The 17903-nt window shown below is 44.4% G+C and overlaps 1 protein-coding gene across 2 annotated transcripts; it reads right to left on the minus strand.

The window, feature by feature from the left end:
* Positions 1-2218: 2218 nt before the first annotated feature.
* Positions 2219-17010, minus strand: LOC125544603 (ABC transporter G family member 32). 2 transcript variants are annotated; one of them, XM_048708340.2, is made up of 23 exons: positions 16628-17010; positions 16432-16552; positions 8466-8554; positions 8290-8374; positions 8025-8184; positions 7871-7947; positions 7698-7751; positions 7499-7589; positions 7040-7341; positions 6660-6941; positions 6260-6570; positions 5953-6113; positions 5725-5828; positions 5492-5648; positions 5146-5393; positions 4733-5065; positions 4356-4646; positions 4182-4265; positions 3949-4082; positions 3639-3866; positions 3377-3548; positions 2953-3207; positions 2219-2708 (listed from the first exon to the last, which is right to left on the minus strand). In XM_048708340.2, exons 1-23 carry the CDS (start codon positions 16945-16947, stop codon positions 2448-2450), a joined length of 4320 nt encoding a protein of 1439 aa, XP_048564297.2. In that variant the 5' UTR covers positions 16948-17010; the 3' UTR covers positions 2219-2447. The 2 variants fall into 2 exon arrangements, with proteins under 2 accessions (XP_048564297.2, XP_048564299.2); XM_048708342.2 differs by lacking the exons at positions 16432-16552; positions 16628-17010 and adding an exon at positions 8962-9965.
* Between the last annotated feature and the right edge of the window lie 893 nt (positions 17011-17903).

Raw genomic sequence — 17903 nt, forward strand, 5'->3', positions numbered from 1 at the left:
CAAACTTTTTAAAAACGCAATTAGGTCCCGGTAAACTTTTAAAAAAAGCAATCGGGTCCTTCCCATGGCCGTGCGCCAGCAGCCGCCGTGAGGGTCGCCGGCCAGCCGCCGTGGAGCTCCCTTCCGTCGCGGGCGGCGCGTGGTGCTCCCTTCCGTCGCGACCAGCAGCCATGGCGCCGCCGTGGAGCTTCCTTCCGCACGGGCGCCAGGGGGCAGCACCGCTCACCAGCGATGGCCGTTGCGGCTGGGCGCAGAAGGCGGGCTTGCGGGCGTGGGAAGTGCAGGCCAGGAAGCTCGCGAGGCAGGAGCTCAAGCTCGAGCTTGAGCCTAGTCATGGCGGCTGGCCTCGGGAGCTCGGACCCGAGCGTTGACCACAACAACGGACGGGATTCGAACTGGGAAAGGAGGGCGCGTGGCTGGAGCGCCGGAGCAACCCCATGAGTGCGGCACCACACTCCACGGTCTCTCCCCTACCTGGCATCAGCGCCGCCACCGACGCCATGGACGCGGAGCACGGTGGCCTCGCGGGCAGCTCGTGCAGGAGCACCCCGACCTCGCTTCTGCCTCCCGCTAGCGAACGATTCCTGCCTAGCTCGCCTTCTTCCTCGGCTCCGATGGCTCGAGCGTGGCGGTTGAACGGCGGCGGTGTTCATGGCGGCTCGGGCGTGGCGGCCTTGTGAGATGTGCCGCCATCGCTGCAGGCCGAGGCTGGCATCAAGTTGGGGGAAAAGAGGCCACGGTGAGGAGAAGAGGTTCCAGGGAGAGGGGGCAGTAGTGGAGGCGAAGGAGCGGCCGGCCGACGCCAACGAGGTGGAAGGAGGGGTGACCGGCCGGCACTCCATCGATCTCCTGGGGAACAAGATAGGCAGGAGGAGTGAAGAGAACGAGGAAGAGAGCTGACATGTGGACCCCACATGTCAGTTCACGGTCAAACAATCAGTGTTCTTACATGCGGGTCCCAATTGTCATAATCAGGATCAACTGTAAAGCACTAGATGTTTTGGGTTTTTTGAAACAGCCAACCACTCATTTGGTAGTTATCTGAGAAAAATTAAAAACCGGTAGTTTTTTGGAACCTTAACCTGTAAAGTAGTAGTTTTATGCTATTTACTCAATTGGCTACGCTGGGAGCAGTTGGCAGGGATTGTTTTGGTGATATTGTCTTCTTAGCTGGTTGCCGTTTGCATGGATGCTCGGATGCAGAGGAAGTTCAAGTCCAGACCCTTTCTTTCGGCCTTAACCAGGCTCGTAAACTGAATTTGAATAAAGTGCAGATAGAGACCGATTGTATCACTGTCATCAGTGGCGGAACCAGGAAATTTATATCAGTGGGGCCGAAGACTGTTAAAACAGGCCGGGAAGGGTCAAGACAATGAAAAATAGGCTTTTAACAGTAGATAATCACTGATTTTTGCATTGTTCATCAACAAATTAGCACTACATCCATATTGTTAAGGGGGCCAGGGCCCCTGCTGGTCCCCCGTCTCCGTCACTGGCTGTAATGGCCGCTGTGAATGATAGTAATGTTAGCAGGGTCAGCTGGTGGGCTTGTTATGAGAACTCTAAGGGTATGATCAAGGAGTTTGAAGCTTGTTCTGTTTCCAAAGTTCATAGAGAGAGCAATGTGGCTGCGCATGAGCTTGCTGCCTATGCTAGAGTGAATGAGGATTTCTTTCTATTAGCGGATGTGCCACAAGCTTCGAAATATGTAATTGCTTCTGATTGTAACTCAGACAACTCTCCCTTTCCTCAAAAAAAAAAGATAGATCATTCTCACCGATTCTGATGGGGTGACAGAATTTGGGTTGTGCACCTAAGGTGCTCTTAATCAAGCTCTGCTCTCCCATCTATCCATATTTAGTGCATCCTCCGCCCCATCACTGTTTGAGCTGATGAATTCGCCAAGTCAAATCTCCTCTGAAGAAGACCAAAACGGCGTCTACACCATCCCCGGCTGAGATCCAAAAAACCTTCGATGGCGTGGATGCTATCTGATGATAATATGAATAAGAGGATTCTTCTGTTATGTGCTGACTGCCGGTTGTCTGGGATGTATGGAGTGATCAACTGTATGTCTGTAGTCCTAAATTTTTGTTGTTGTTTCTTTTAAAATTGCTTGGCATGTACTTCCTCTGTTCCGAATTACTTGTCTTGGATTTGTCTAGATACGGATGTATCTATAGATACATCCGTATCTAGACAAATCCAAGACAAGTAATTCGGAACGGAGGGAGTAGTAATAGCTACTGAACTTGATGGTTTAATTTTAATGAAACCGGGAGGGCTTTGCCCTCTCCTGATAATCTAAAATAGCACTGTGTGATAAGACCTTCTGAAGGATCTTTTGCGCAGAATGGAACAAAAATCTCAAATGGTTACAGTGATCTCCATTAACATCGGGTGCACCCAGTGCAAATACAACCGAATACAGAAAAATGACATCTCCTTCATCTCCTCTGGAAGTTGAACCTCATAATCGCAAAACTGAACATGAAAGCGAAACCCACGGTGAAGGCAACATGAACTACTGCAACAACCCACAACAAGTCACGGTCAAACCCATAGAACTCTGCGATGAACTGGGCCACAGTTTGATCTTTTGTGACGAGTTTCGTTTGAATATCACCAAACTGCGAGGCAACCAATCCGTATAGTGTCCATGCAACTGGGCAAATCCAACTATACCATCTCCACCAAACAGGAATTTTCTGAAGAAAACGATTAAATATGTTGATCAATCTATAATCAGACACGAAAGCAAGTACTCCCTCCGTTCCTAAATACTTGTCTTTCTAGGCATTTCAACAAGTGACTACATACGGAGCAAAATGAGTGAATCTACACTCTAAAATATGTCTACATACATCCGTATGTAGTAGTCATTTGAAATGTCTAGAAAGACAAGTATTTAGGAACGGAGGGAGTAATATGCAATGATGTAGTAGTACTTACAGGTCGAGGAATAAGATATCCTGAGAAGAGGTTCCACGCATTGTAGACTGCTCCTGAGATGATCGCTGCTACGCTCTCGTTTGGTGTCAGTCCTACCGCCATCATCCCGTAGAAGGTGAAATATAGAAGTGTGAAGTACATGAAGAACAAGTACCAAAAAAACTTGGCAACACTCCACTCAAATCCAATCATCGAATAGACTAGTACACCATATATCACGGTCTGCACGAGGATGTATGGGAATTCAATCGCAACCTACAGAAGGATAAACTAGTATCATTAGACTTTGAGTCTGAACAGACAAAAGAGTGTTGTAGTGTTATGGATAGTTGTGCTCAAATGAGGCAGATTCGAAAGAAAATTCCTTTTCATTATGGTCATGTATATAACGTGCAAGTAGATCTGCGAGTATTTGACAAAATACCTGTCCAAATGCATATGGGAAAGCTGAATACATGCCGGCTGCTCTTTCTCTATAAAAAACTGTGCGCTCCACTGCCACCACCGGTTGAACGGTACCGGAGTTTTGGATTCCGAGGTAAAGAACTGCAGCATACATTGATCCCACTGCATTGAACAGATCTTGTTCTCTTCTACTGTACCAAGATAAGAATGTAAAATTTCAGATAAGTATCCGATTTTTGTTAATTAGATAGAAGTTAGGTTATAAATGTTAGAAGATGTACGTTTTTTGTCCCAGGCCCCAAAACATTGTCCCAAACAGTAGTGCAATGATGACAGTGAAGAGAAATCTCATTGCTGTATAAGATGGGTTCCTCCAATATGATAACTTCTGCTTCCATAAGCAAGCTAGGCATTGTGTGAAGAATGATCTAGAGTACTGTGAAGGGAAGTCGAGATCACTGGAATCAGGATGTGGTGTGCTTAGCTCTTCTATAAGTTCCTTGTTCCTTCTGACATTCAAGAAAAATAAAACCGATTAAATTGGAACTAAAATAGACATCATCAATTGAACTTCATAGCAGGATAGCTTACTGGTATAGTTCTGATCTCCTGTAGATTTCGCAGAAGTCAACACCAAGCATCTCCTCTTGGACGATAGATGTCACTTCCAGCATCCATGTTGCTGGGTTATATCCATCTTTTATCTTACTAACGCCTTCAATTCCCTGTACGAGTCAAAAAAGGGATTTTACTTTTGATATTATTTAGCTGGTAATAATTGTAAATTTCTCAGTAATAACAGTTCACTTTACTTCTCTTTTTACCTCGAAGTACCCAATCAATTTTGAGGAGTTATGGCCTAGTGGGCCGACATATATCTCTTCTCCTCCTCTCTTCATTAGGAAAAGCTGTAACCATATATTCAGACAATAGTAAATGCATGAACTATGCTTAATAATTTAACAAAGAATCCAGAATAGGGATCAAGAATTATCAACCTCATCAAATGATTCAAATATGTCAATACTTGGCTGGTGAATAGTGCAGACAACTGTCCTACCAGTATTTACAGTATTCCTTACCGCCCTCATGACAATTGCGGCTGCCCGAGCATCAAGACCAGATGTTGGTTCATCCATAAAAATGATTGAAGGGTTAGCAACAAGCTCCACAGCAATAGTTAGCCTCTTGCGTTGCTCAGTTGATAGGCCATTAACTCCTGGAAGACCAACAAGTGCACCCCTCAATGAGGTGAGCTCTACAAGCTCCATGACCTCCTCGATAAACATCTGTTGTCAGAGTTCAGTTCTTAAGTTCCAAAATAATTTAAATTAAAAAGACAAGACTAGCTATTGCTTCAATCTAGATAGCTAACCTTTCTTGTGACTAAATCAACTTCCGATGGAAGCCGTAGCCATGCGGAAAACGCGAGTGACTCATAAACAGTTACGTGCGGAGAATGAATATCATTTTGCTCACAGTATCCTGATATACGTGCAAAAGTCTCTTGCTTCTTTGGATAGCCTGAGATGGTGATATCCCCCTCTATGTAACCTCCGGTTTTTCTTCCCGCTAATACATCCATAAGAGTAGTCTTTCCGGCGCCACTCACACCCATCAATGCGGTAAGTACTCCTGGCCTGAAAGAACCACTAACTCCCTTTAGAAGCACCAAACGGTCATCTGTCACTCCTTGTGCCAACATTGCCTGCCAGTGTCAGACAACACAATTTTTTTATAAAGATATATTTGTAATCCGTGCATTAATTACTTAATGAAGAAATATACCTGTGGCATGTCCACTGAGTATTTTACGGCGTTAAAGCTTAGTGACAGTTGTGCAAATGGGAGTACCATTCCCTTCCTTCTTGAACTAGAATCCACGTTGTTGATCGCACAGTTTTGGTTGGTGCTGTCAGACAATTCTAGATTTCTACATTTCTTTTTCTCGGGATCTTCCAAAATTTCTCCAGTTACGTTGGCGTGCTTTTCCTTTATTGCATTTTCAGGCATTGTTGGGTGAGTGTCACCTAATGCTGTCAAAATAAAGCGTATTAACCTTTTTAGGTCACCTATATTTATTATCAAATTGTTGAATTTCTAGATAAAAAAGCAGTGTTCTAAAAATACTTACGATTCAAAACTGAAAGAGCTAGGGTGTATAGCAGGTTGAAGAGGAGTGTGTATCCAATCATGGCACCAAATCCAATCCAATACCACTTGGCCTCAGTAAAAATTCCACGAGATTTCAGGACCATAATTCCCATTGTATCATTTTGTCCAGGAAGAATCTATAACAGTTGGGCACCATGTCAGAAAAATTACTTCCTAGTGGCTAATTTTATTGCTGGTTAGTTGGGTTCTTACCTTGTTCCAACTATGTCCCAGAAATTCATTTGTTGAAATAGCATTTTGTGCGTACGACAATGGAGATACCCAGTAACCCCAAATCCACCATTTTTTCACATCAGCTGGAGCATATGAAGAAAGATTCATATGAAAATATGTTAAAACAGTTACCACCTAACATCATCTATGCAAGTAGTGGTAGCAACATATGTATTTTTAGTGATCAGAACAAATTTCTTAACTCACGTCTTGCAAGAATAAAGCCACCCAATATTGTAAAAGACGCCAATGCTAAGGGCCCAAAGGTGCTAGACACAACCATGTCTCTTCCAAGTCCAGCAATGAAGCGGAACAGTGAGGATGACATCTGATTGAGTGCAAGGAGCAGCATATACTGCTTAAACAATCTGAGAACAATATATATAATATCAGTGAAACAATCAATTCAATTAAATCCACGCAAATCAAATTTCTATCTAGAGTTTATATTTTGAATGACTGTCTCTCTTCTAGGTTACCCTGAAATGAAGGCATGTGTTCCGGTGCACCTTACCTGCTTACGCTGGGATCAAATCCGATGACATAGTATGTTGTGAAAACATAAACTCCGACCTCAAAAAAAGTTATAGGAATCTGGAGAATCCACGCTGGTATGGTGTAGGCCCATGCAGGGAAAAAAAGAAGGTCCCTCTGCTTGAAGAAAACAGGAAGTTTCGTGGCAGTCATGCCAAGCTCTGAGAAACCATTAAACATGATTGCGTCAATGGCGAAGTATAGTGCCCCCATATATATTGTTCCATAAGTGGGGTCACGGTGCATGGTACGGAAAAATGTACTCATCGCGAGGAATGCCATAAGAGATAGCTGTAATGATGAAAACGTGCAGAATGATGTTAGCGAATCTTCACCATAATTCCTTGCAATGTAAAAATAACTAGAAAATGCAAACTTACTTGAGCAGCTTTAAAAATAAAATAAAATGAGTTCCTCTTCATAAGTAGAAACTCTCTATCCATGGTTGCCTTGAGAAGCTCTATCCTACTGACACCAAATTTTGAGGTAGCAAGAGCAGCAGGGTGGCTCTTGGTCCTGTCAAATGGCTCTAAAAGCTCATTATGAACAAATTGTCCCATGTGGAAGGAATGGAATGAATCAGCAAATTGCTTCACGGGCACGAAATGATATGGCATGTCACTCCTATACCAATATTGCTCTTGATCTTTCCTTGATGTCACCTTTTCAATGCATCCATATGAAGATATACATTAGTAACTTTCATCTTTAAAAATTAGAACGATCAAACGCCATAGCGATTTATAGATGATGCACATACTTCCTGCAAGAAGTCCGCAACACCCTTTCTCTGCGGGCATCTGAAGCCCATTGACTCAAAGAACTCGAGAACGTGTTCACGGGCTCCTTGGTACACAACATACCCATCAGAGAGGAGTATAATATCATCAAATAAGCCATATGTTTCTGGTGCCGGCTGGAGCAAGGAGATGACAGCAGTCCCACCAAGGACGTGGATAGTCTGCCTAATGGAGTTCACAATCTGGTACGTGGTTGAACTGTCCAGCCCAGTAGATATCTCATCCATGAACAGAGCTCTTGCTGGACCAACAAGCATTTCACCTAGCAATTAGAGATTTATAAGAAGCTTAATTCTTGAAGAAGATGATACATATGATTTAAAGCCGTTTTATTATGTCACTAAAAATCTCAAAGTTTTGTGTATATCAACAACACAAAAATCTTATTATATAAAACTTCATTCTACCATTAAGCATACCTGTTGTCACACGCTTCCTTTGTCCACCGGATATACCCCTTAACATGTCATTTCCTACCACTGTGTCAGCACAGATATCCAATCCTAGCACCTGCGGGTTTTAACAGAGTAGCAGGCAGTGAGCTGATTAAGAAGAAAATATCCCAATAAAAACGATCCTTCTATTTCTAGCATTAAATCTACAACTGGCGTGTTGTACCTTCAGTATATACTCTGTAACAACGTTGTATTCTTGTCCTCCCATTGCTGAGGCCTACATAAGTCGATTAAATACTTAAGTTTGTAGTTACCCCGCTAATAAAAAAGACAATACATATGAGTAATCATCTCCAAATGTTCGTTGTCAGAGCTCTTATGTGAAAACAACCTCACCTTCATATAAACATCGATATCATTATCTGGCTTGATGTTCTCTGTATTTTCCCTTCTTGCTAACTCAGTCAACATTTCTAGAAGAAGTAGAAGAACAAAATTCAACAACCAATTACTTGGTCTCAGTTATACTATTATTCATTCAAGTTCATACCATATCGAGAGCCAACACCTTGGCAGCGTGCTGAAAAGGCCAAGGTCTCTCTTACAGTCATCTCCCCAGTGTGGAGATCATGCTGGCTGATGTACGCAGCTGTTCTTTCGGGGACAAATTCATTCATCTCATAGCCGTTGTAGGAAACCTTACCTGAAACCTGTCCAATAGCGAAAAACACCCAAAATGGATTTATCCATGTTAACTCTACTAGAGTATCCATCTACAGCTCAAGAAATAAACACTTAACACGCAGTTTGCGAACCTTGAGCTCCTTGTCGAGCTTCCCGGCCAATGCCAAGAGCAATGTGGTCTTGCCGGACCCGGGAGGTCCTAATAGCAAAGTCATCCTACAGAAAAAAAAACAAGACCATGTATTGTTAGCGCAGAACCGAGACGGGCAGTTTGGCATTATTCAAAACATAGTGTTAATGGTTTCACCTTCGTGGCTTGATGATCCCACTAACATCATGGAGTATGGTCATCGAATGCTTCCTTCGGGGAAAGATGTGGAGAGCATGCCCGATAGCCTAGAGAAAATCACCACCAAGAGAATACCTTAGCACATACGAAGGTATAAATCTTTGCATATCATGCAATCACATAGGCAAACGAAGAACATTATACATCAAGTTGGCCATGTCCAACATATGCTCTATTAAATGCCATAGAGCCTCGCGGTGGCTATGTGATGATTGTCGCCAGGAATGGTGATTTCAATGATGTCATGATGCCATAGAGGGCGCAGTGGCAGTTGTTGGTCGTTACAGTGAGAGTTATTTACCCAAAACCACCACACTTGGGGCTAGGGTAACAACTTAGTACCATATTTAAGGTAGGGCACAAGGAACCACCAACTTCGTGCCTAACGACTAACGCAGAGCACTGATTGTCCGATAAGCTCGAGAAAACAGCGAAACTGACAAGTTGGGCCCACCTGTCAGGCTGACGTGGCGTGCTTGCGTGGACAATCTGCTGAGTTGGACGAGGGTCCCACCTGTCAATGACTCAAGGTTTTTTTCTTTTGCATTTTTTTTACTTCTTCCTCCTTTTTCTCTGGGCATTTCAACAAACAGGTTATGGCCTTATGGGCGAGGCCCGGAAATGTCACCTGCTCGCTGCCGGGGTGACGTGCTCTCGGGGTAGACCGGGCTTGGTGCTAGCCTTCGACCGCAGCCACGACCAAGCGAGCCCGTGTCGTCCGCACAGGCGAGGCCGCGCCGGCGGCGCGCCATGGAGCCGGCAGATGCAGCCGTGGCAGGGAGTAGCTCGGGCGGCGCCCATGGTGTTCTTCTGGGGTTGTGGAGGTGACGGTGGTCTCGGGCTGCTCGTGCTCAGCAGGGGCCGCCCTTGTCGAGCGTCGCCGCTGCTAGCGCGCCCGTGGCCAACGGTCCGACGCACGGCCGGAGCAACGGCGAGCTGAGGGGCGGTTCGTGCGGCGGCTGGCGGAGCAGCTCGGCGCGACGCCGCTGCCGCCCGACGCAGACAGCGCAGGGCATCCATGGGAACGCATGCGTCTTCGTCCCTGTGTGCGCAGGGTAGCTTGGTGGACGGCGTCCAGCTCGGCGCAGTGCGTGCTGGGCGGGGACGAACCAGCGCCCATGGTCGACTGGGATTCAAGGCCGTGGACTCGCTGCCGTGAAGCTCCAAGTCATCATCGCCACTGCTGCTCCCAGATTGTAGCTGGCCCAACCACAGGCGGCGAGGTCAGGCTGCTCTCCTTCCACGGCAATACATCGAACAGGTAATGGGCAAGAAGTTAAAATGGGAAGAACATGATCATGTAGTCAATGACAGGAGGGGTCCACATTTCATCTGCCACCTAAGCTGTTCAGATTTTCTTTCCGTGCTTTGTCTTTGCCACCTCAGCCCGACAAGTGGGCCCAACTTGTCAGTTTCGCTGTTTTCACGAGTAAATCAGACAATCGGTGCTTTCTGTTATATGTTAGACGCAAATATGATGGCTTCTTATGACTTACCTTAAATGTGGTACTAAGTTGTTACCTTAGTCTCAAATGTGGTGCTTTTAGATTAAAAAAATAATCTTACAGTGAGCGCGTAGAGGTGACTGGACGAGGAGAGGGGAGGTGGTGGGGGGGGGGAGGGGGGGGGGCTATAGATATATGCACTTACTCACCAAATAAATATTGTGTGGAGAACCATACTAAAAAATATAGATGGAAATTTCTTTTGGAGCTCGGGTTCTATGTTATTAGAAAAATAACAACATTATTTTCAAGTTTTTGAAAATTTTGAAACAAACCTACATTTACACATGCATGTATCCTACCAGTGTGTAAAGTTTCATAACGGAATGATTTAACAAAAATCCACAAACTTGTTTTGTTGTGTGTAGCTCCATTAGCGCAAAATGATGCTATTAAGCCCTCCTATCACACATAATAGGCAAAAACTATGATGTACACATCACACACACCTTCAATAAAGTGTGTGCCATATCGAAATATCACACACATTTTAGAAAAAGTGGTCTGTGATGTAGCCAACATCGCACACGGTTATAATAATACAACCGTGTGCGATGCCTTGCACACAATTTTGTGAAAAAATAATAATATGTGCAATGTAGCCTATCATTTCACATGGTTTTAAAAACACACCCATATGTGATGTCTTGCACATGGTTTTGTAAAGAAATGTGTGTGATGTAGCCAGCATCACATAGGTTATAGAAACACAACCATGTGTGATATCTTACACACGGTTTTTGCAGCAAAAATATATGAGATGTAGCCCACCATTGCACACGGTAAAAACGCAACCACGTGTGATGTCTTATACATGCTTTTTACAAGAAAGGCATGTGTTGATGTAGCCTACTATCGTGCTCAGTTAGAAAAAACGCACCCTTGTATGATGCCTTGCACATATTTTTTCAAGCAATGTACAACCCCATTTTTTAAGTTTTAAGGCGAATTGACATTTGCTTCATTGTATGACTTTGATACCTTTCTATGCTCAACATGCACTATGACATCCTCCATACTGAAATTTGTTATTTTCAGGTCCATTTGTTATTTAAGTCGTTAAGTTGATTTCTAGGCATTTAATAGATGTAACTTAAATATGAACTACAAGTACATGAATAGTGCACAAAAATGATTTGAAAAACATAATTAGGATCTTGTATATTTTTATATGTTATAAAGAAATTTAAAAAATCAAACATGGCAAGAGTCAACCACAAACATTGAGTTTATCGAGAACATGGTCTTAATTCTAGAAAATGTAAATGAAGCATGAAAACTATGAAACTTTGAATGGTGCCATGATATGACCTCAATAGGTTGTGGTAGACATTGAGAAAGTTGTCACAAAATTTTGCATGTAGACAGCTTAGAAATCAAACAATTTGCGAGGAAGAATCATGGCTTCGAGAGAAATATTGTTTAGGTTTGTAGCCAAATTGACATTTGCTTCTTCGTTTTATCTTGCTTTTTTTCTATACTCAACATACATCATAGCAACATTCATGTAAAAATTTAGCATTTTGCAGGATTCATTTGCTATATTTAACTCATTAGGTTGATTTCTAGGCATTTAATGGATATAATTCAAATTTGAACCACAAGTACATGCAACAATGGACATAAATGGTTTGGAGAATCATATTTAGGGTATTTAGTATACTTGTATGCCATAAGAAATTGAATGAAAGTTTAAACATCTTTGTGGCAAGAGTCAACCATAAACATTTAGTTTTATTGGTTTTTTAATTCTAAAAAAAATCTACTGAAGTCTAGAAACATGAAACTTGGAATGGTGTCCTGATATAACCTCAATAGGTCATGGGAAAAATTGAGAAGGTTTAACGAAAGTTATGATGTACACTTCTTAGAAGTCAAACCATATAAGAGGAAGAATTGTGGTTTTCAAGAGGAAATGTGTCGGCTTTGAAGGCGAATTGATGTTTGCTTCAGTTTTTGACCTTGAAACTTTGTCTACACTCAACATACACCATAGCATGCTCCATGTTAAAATTTGGTATTTTTCAGGGTTTATTTATTTTATTGAAGTCATCAAGTTGATTTCTAGGTATTCAATGGATAAAATTCAAATCTCAACTATGAGTACATGCAATAGTGCATAAATTAGTTTGAAAATAATATTGAAGGTATTGATTATACTTGTGTATGCCATATAAAATAAATGAAAAGAAAATTCAAATGTCTTTGTGTCAAGAGTCAACCAAAAACATTGAGTTTATTGTTTTTTTAATTCTAAAACATGTAAATGAAGTCTGAAAAACATGAAAGTTGGCAAGGAGTCGCGATATGACCTCAATAGGATGTGGTAGAAAATGGAGAAGAATTCACAAAAGTTGGTGTGTACATTGCTTAGAAACCAAACCATTTGGGAGGAAGAATCGCGGTTCCGATAGCAAATGCGTCAGGTTTGAAGGTGAATTTACATGTGCTTCGTTGTCTGACCTTGACACTTTTTATACACTTAACATACACCATATCATTGTCCATGTTAAAAGTTGACATTTTTCAGTCTTCATTTGCTATTTTTAGTCATTAAGTCGATTTCTAGGCTTTTAATGTATATAATTCAAATTTTAACTATGAGTACATGCAATAGTGCACAAAAATGATTTTAAAATCATATTTAGGGTATTGATTATAATTGTATTCAATATATAAGAAATGAAAATAAATTTCAAACTACTATGTGCGAAGAGTCGACCACAAACGCTGAGTTTATTGGTATTTTAATTCTAAATAATGCAAATGAAGTATAAATAACATGAAACTTGGCATGGTGTGATGATATGACCTCAATAGGGTGTGGTAAAAGGTTGAGATAATTTCACATAAGTTGGTGTGTATACTACTTAGAAACCGAACCATCTTCCCAGGAGAATCATGGTTTATAGAGGAAATGCGTTTGGTTTGAAGGTGAATTGACATTTGTTTTATCATTTGATCTGGAAACTTTTTCTACACTGGACATACATCCTAACATACTCCATGCTCAAATTTATCATTTTTAGGGTTCATTTGCTACATCTAAGTCATTAATTTGATTTGTAGGCATTTAATTGGATATTTGTTTTACCATTCAGTTTGTAATATCATGTGCGATGGGCTCTTTTTAGCGTGTGCGTCTGCACTAGTGCTCACAACACATGTGGAATACATCCACCATGAAACTTTACACACATGTTGAATACATCCATATGCATGTGTGATTTTTTTAGAACTTTGTAAAACTTTTAAATATGATTTTTTTCATAGAAAGAGCTTCATGGAGCTCGAGCTCTAAAACGTCTTACTCCCAGCATTGTGACCTTTTTCAGTTGGACTATCGCGGAAATTCTATATAACTAGTAAGTCATCCCTTTTTTCAACAAATGCAAGACTGGTACACAATCATCTTCATCAATTATATGGAAATCACTTGGGCTAGAAGATATGATTGACTCTGCCCTTCTCACATATCGCTCGGGTTCAGTGGGATTGGAAGAACTACTCAGGAGTCCGATGAAGAAATCTCCAGTTTTTGGTCAACTCGGGCTCCAAGAAACCATTGCTGTGGGAGCATGGTACATATGGTGGGAACATCGTGAAGATGTCAAGGGTCAGATGGTTAAAACTGCAGCTATTACTTCATTTGCAATACAAGCTATTACTACAAACCATGCAGTTCGGTCGAACACAGCAAGGCCTGAGGTAAGATGGCAACGTCCAGCTCCAGGCTACTATAAACTGAATGTTGATGCCTCTTTCTTTGAGGATGGAAGCGGAGCTGCTGCGGCTGTCTTGCGGAACCATAGAGAGGAAGCTATAGCAGGGATTTCGGAGTTGATTGATAACACACTTGACACACCGTCCGCTGAAGCCAGAGCCTACGGATGGGTCTGCAGATGATTGATGGAATTGGATGTCGCAATGTCCAAGTGGAGACAAACTGCATTGAACTTGTGCAAGCATGCAACGGGGAGACTGAAATTCTGAGCCCATATTCAGCTATACTTGCTGATTGTTTTCACCTGGCTCATGGGGTCCCGGATATATCCTTTAGACATTGTCCCAGAGAGGCAAATAGAGTTGCACAGAAAAAAGGAGCAAAGGCTTCTGCAGAATTTCTCCTTGTGGTACTTAGAGCCCCCCCCCCCCCCCCCGCGCGGCTCCCGTGTCGCCCCCCGCGGGCGACCCGGGGGCGACTAGGGTTTCCCCCCGGCGCCGCCACCCCCTCCAGCATCCCCTCCCCTTGCCGCCACCCGAGGGACGCCCGGCAAGCCGTGGAGGCTGCCGATGAAGGTGGCGGCGAGGTCCCTCGTCGCTTCGTTCCCCTCGCGAAGGACCACGGACTCCGGGGCGGCGGCCCCGGTCGGTGAGGCGGCGCGGCCTCTGCGACAGGCGGCGTGCGCGGGATATGGCAGCCGGCCTCCTCGGCTGCTCGGGCGGCGTGGAGCCGGCGGGGGGTGGTCGTGGTCGTGGCGCGGATTTCTTCCGATCCAGATCTGAAGGTCGAGCTGTTTTCTCCTCCTCTACTCACTCCTCCCCTCCGGCTGTCCGCTCTGCAGCGTTGGCTGTCAGTTCCGGTGTTGGCGGTGTGCTGGTGGCATAGTCTGAGTCCGGGGGAAACCCTTGGGAGGCTCTCCAACCACGGCGGTGATGGCGCGTGCGCGCATCGCCTTTCTCCTTCGAGGCACCGCTGAGGACTCCCCTATCCATCCCCGTCCCAGATTCCGGGTGAAAACCCAAAACTCGTCTCGGGTTGGGTGGTGGCGGCGCCCTGCACGTCGTTCCCTCCTTGGAGGCGCCGCCTTGGGTCGTCTGGTTCTCCGGGTGAGTGGCGCCGAGGTAGGAGAGCGCCCGTCGGCTGCGAGTCCAAGCAGAGGCTTCTCCAAGCTTCGCCCTTGGGTCTTTGCAGCTGGTTTCTTCGACAATCCCCCAGCGGCTTTCCTTCTGTTCTCGATGCCCGGGCGGGTGGCAGTGCAGCTAGTGGTGTGAGCCTACGGCGTGGTGAGAACCGTGAGCTATGCTTGTTCTGGGTTACGACCGGCACATGTCCGTGCTCTCGGGTGAGTGCACAATGACCCGACGGTGCGGCGCCTTCGAGCCTAGGCGAGAAGATTGGGGTCTTCTTCGGCGTTGGAAGACAGGTTGCGGGGTCCCAATCCTATGATCCGGCTGCTCTCAGTGCTTGCAGGCCTTGGGCTGATCCCCGAGGTTACTCTGCTTTCCTGCTCTTGGTGTCGATGTGCAGCAGGCTTCGACATTACTTGCAGATCTTTCATGTCCCTTCCTTTGTGTGCAGTAGTGTGCGTTGCGTTGTAAGCTGCTCAGTCAGCTTCCTTTTATCTTTCGGTCGCTCTTGCTTGGTGGCCTTGTGTAATCCTGGCCGGTTGATGGCTTTGTTAATTTAAAGTCGGGCTCTCCTTGAGTCTTCGTTCTAAAAAATAGAGTTGCACATTTCTTAGCTAGGCGCTGCTATGATTCTAAGATTCGTGAAGAGTGGGTAGATGACATGCTCTCCTTCCTTTTACCACATGTATTCTTTGATGTAACTCTTCCCCAAGTTAAATAAAATGCCAACAGACCTTTCCCTAAAAAAACTTCATCAATTATCTTTTTTTTTAACTTTTTAATCAATAAAACATTCCACCAAATCCAAATAGTCACAAGGCACTATAATGTGCAACCACCTTCCATTTATTGGTAGGCAGTACACACAAGATTGCCACATCATCGTCACAATTTTTTATTTTTAATGATTTTAGCAACATATCACCCACTGAAGCAAGAAGGTCACAATAACTATACCTTGCAGCCGCTCTACATTTACTGTTACGTCTTCATATACGGCGCGCGGGGATGTGGATGGTTTACTGTTCTCATAAATTATAATTTTGTTATTAATAAATGGATTGCTACAAACTCTTGCAACAGGAACTTTATTCGATCCACGAGCCCAAGAAACAAAATACAGAATATCCTGCCATTTGTTGTACCACAATCCAAGTTAACTGATCACAATTCAAATTCAGTACCTTCTTCGATCCATGTTAATTGTCGCAGCTCTAGTACAACTTGTACTAAAGTTGCACCAAGACTACGACAACTAATATGAATCACGAAACAAAATAGAGGATATCCTGCCATTTGTTGTACCATTAATCTAACGTTGACCGATCACGAGTTAAATTCAGTGCTTTTCTTTTGCTTCTGAACTTATGCCTCTTTTTAGCTATATATAAGTATTGAGTTTGGACTTGCGATGTTGAATGTATCACGTACCAATATGGTCAATTTCTTTTCAAGATTTGTCATGACTTTTCTAGTGAAACGCTGATGCATAGAAAGAAGTACAGTATATATGGAACCCACCAAGCGCGAGAGCGAGAGCGAGACTGTATAAGTTGTTGGACGTTTACCTCCATCGTGTTCCTGACGGAGTTGACGAGCGTGGGCAGGGCCCGGTTGCCGACGAGCACCTCCGCCTCCACCTCCAGCTTCTCGAACCGCACCTCGATAGTCGGGTAATCTATCCCCACCCTGCACAGAAGCACGTAGTAAGTACAGTAGATATAGCTAGTGTGCGTACGTACCCCGCGTGAGCTCGTGACGAACCTGTCCATGCGGTCCTTGAGCTTGAGGAGGAAGCGCTCGTGATCGTCGTCGGCGGCGCGGACGAGGCGGTCGATGAGCGCGCGGCTCTCGCGGGCGCCGAGCCTGCCGACGTCCACGTCGATCTTCTCGCCCGTCTCCGCCTGCAGGATGCCACGCCGCACGCGGTCGTACGTGGGCAGCCGCTCCAGCGCCGCCCACCGCAGAGCCTCCTCGTCGTCCTCCTCGTCCTGGAAGCGCGACGACGACCGCGAGAACACGTCATCGCTGCTTCGCCAACTGTCCCGGCGCAGGCTCGCGATCTTATGGATCTCCCTCGACATACCGGCTATCCTCCTCTTGCTTCTCTACACTGACTGCAGCTACACACTCTAGTCCTGTTTCTATCTCAGCCAGCTCTGGAGATATATATCTGCGCCTGCATCAGAAGTTGCAATATATATATAGACGCAGACGCAGGCGACGGAAGTAGATATGTTCTCCGCATGCGTTCAATTTTGACATGGACGCGTGCGCAAGACGAAGGTTCCGTGCGCATACACCATAAGAACGTATGGGGACGGGCGTCCGTCGTCTAACCTCTGAAGCATGCATCCATGTCTGGCTGCTAGTTGATGCGCACTTTGGCCGCTGACTCCGTCTGCTCTGTTTTCTCGAGGTCGAGGATCGTTTCCCTTTCATTTTACCGAGTCCGAAGCCACGACAGCGCGCGCAAGGGCACCAGAGTGAGAACCATTTACCATCTTCCTGCTGACCGCTCGACCGCCGTAAAATCGACGATGTGTGAATCTTCCAAAACAGAATTATATATGGACGACCATGCGTGACGTCGCTCGCAGGGAGTTGATATATGTCTTCCACGAGTTCCTTCCGAGGAAGTTACAAACCCACTGGTCTTCGGATCAGACCAATACCATAGTTACAAACACTTTTAAGTCGGAGGAGACTCACCAGATCGCCTTCTCGAGCCTCTCCTTAGGCGAAAGTTTTACCCGCTTATCAGAGTTTTTCTTTCTTTTTGAACTCTGAACTGTAGAACTATTGTTCTACGGTAATTTCATTAATATAAAATAAATATATACAAAAACAAAAGGCAAAAAAAGCCCTTGGGCTCATCCAACATCAGTTCTAGGAAACATCATAAAGTTAGATATAATTGTAGAATTGTATTGAATAATTGTTGATGTAATATTGTGCCGGTACAAGAAGTATATATAAGAGCTAAGCCGCACCTGACTTAGCCTTATTACAAACTGAGTAGGAGTCATAATCCTAATAC

This window comes from Triticum urartu, chromosome 3A (assembly GCF_056163025.1).
Source record: "Triticum urartu cultivar PI428250 chromosome 3A, HENAU_Tu73, whole genome shotgun sequence".
In the NCBI taxonomy this organism is placed as follows: Eukaryota; Viridiplantae; Streptophyta; class Magnoliopsida; order Poales; family Poaceae; genus Triticum; species Triticum urartu.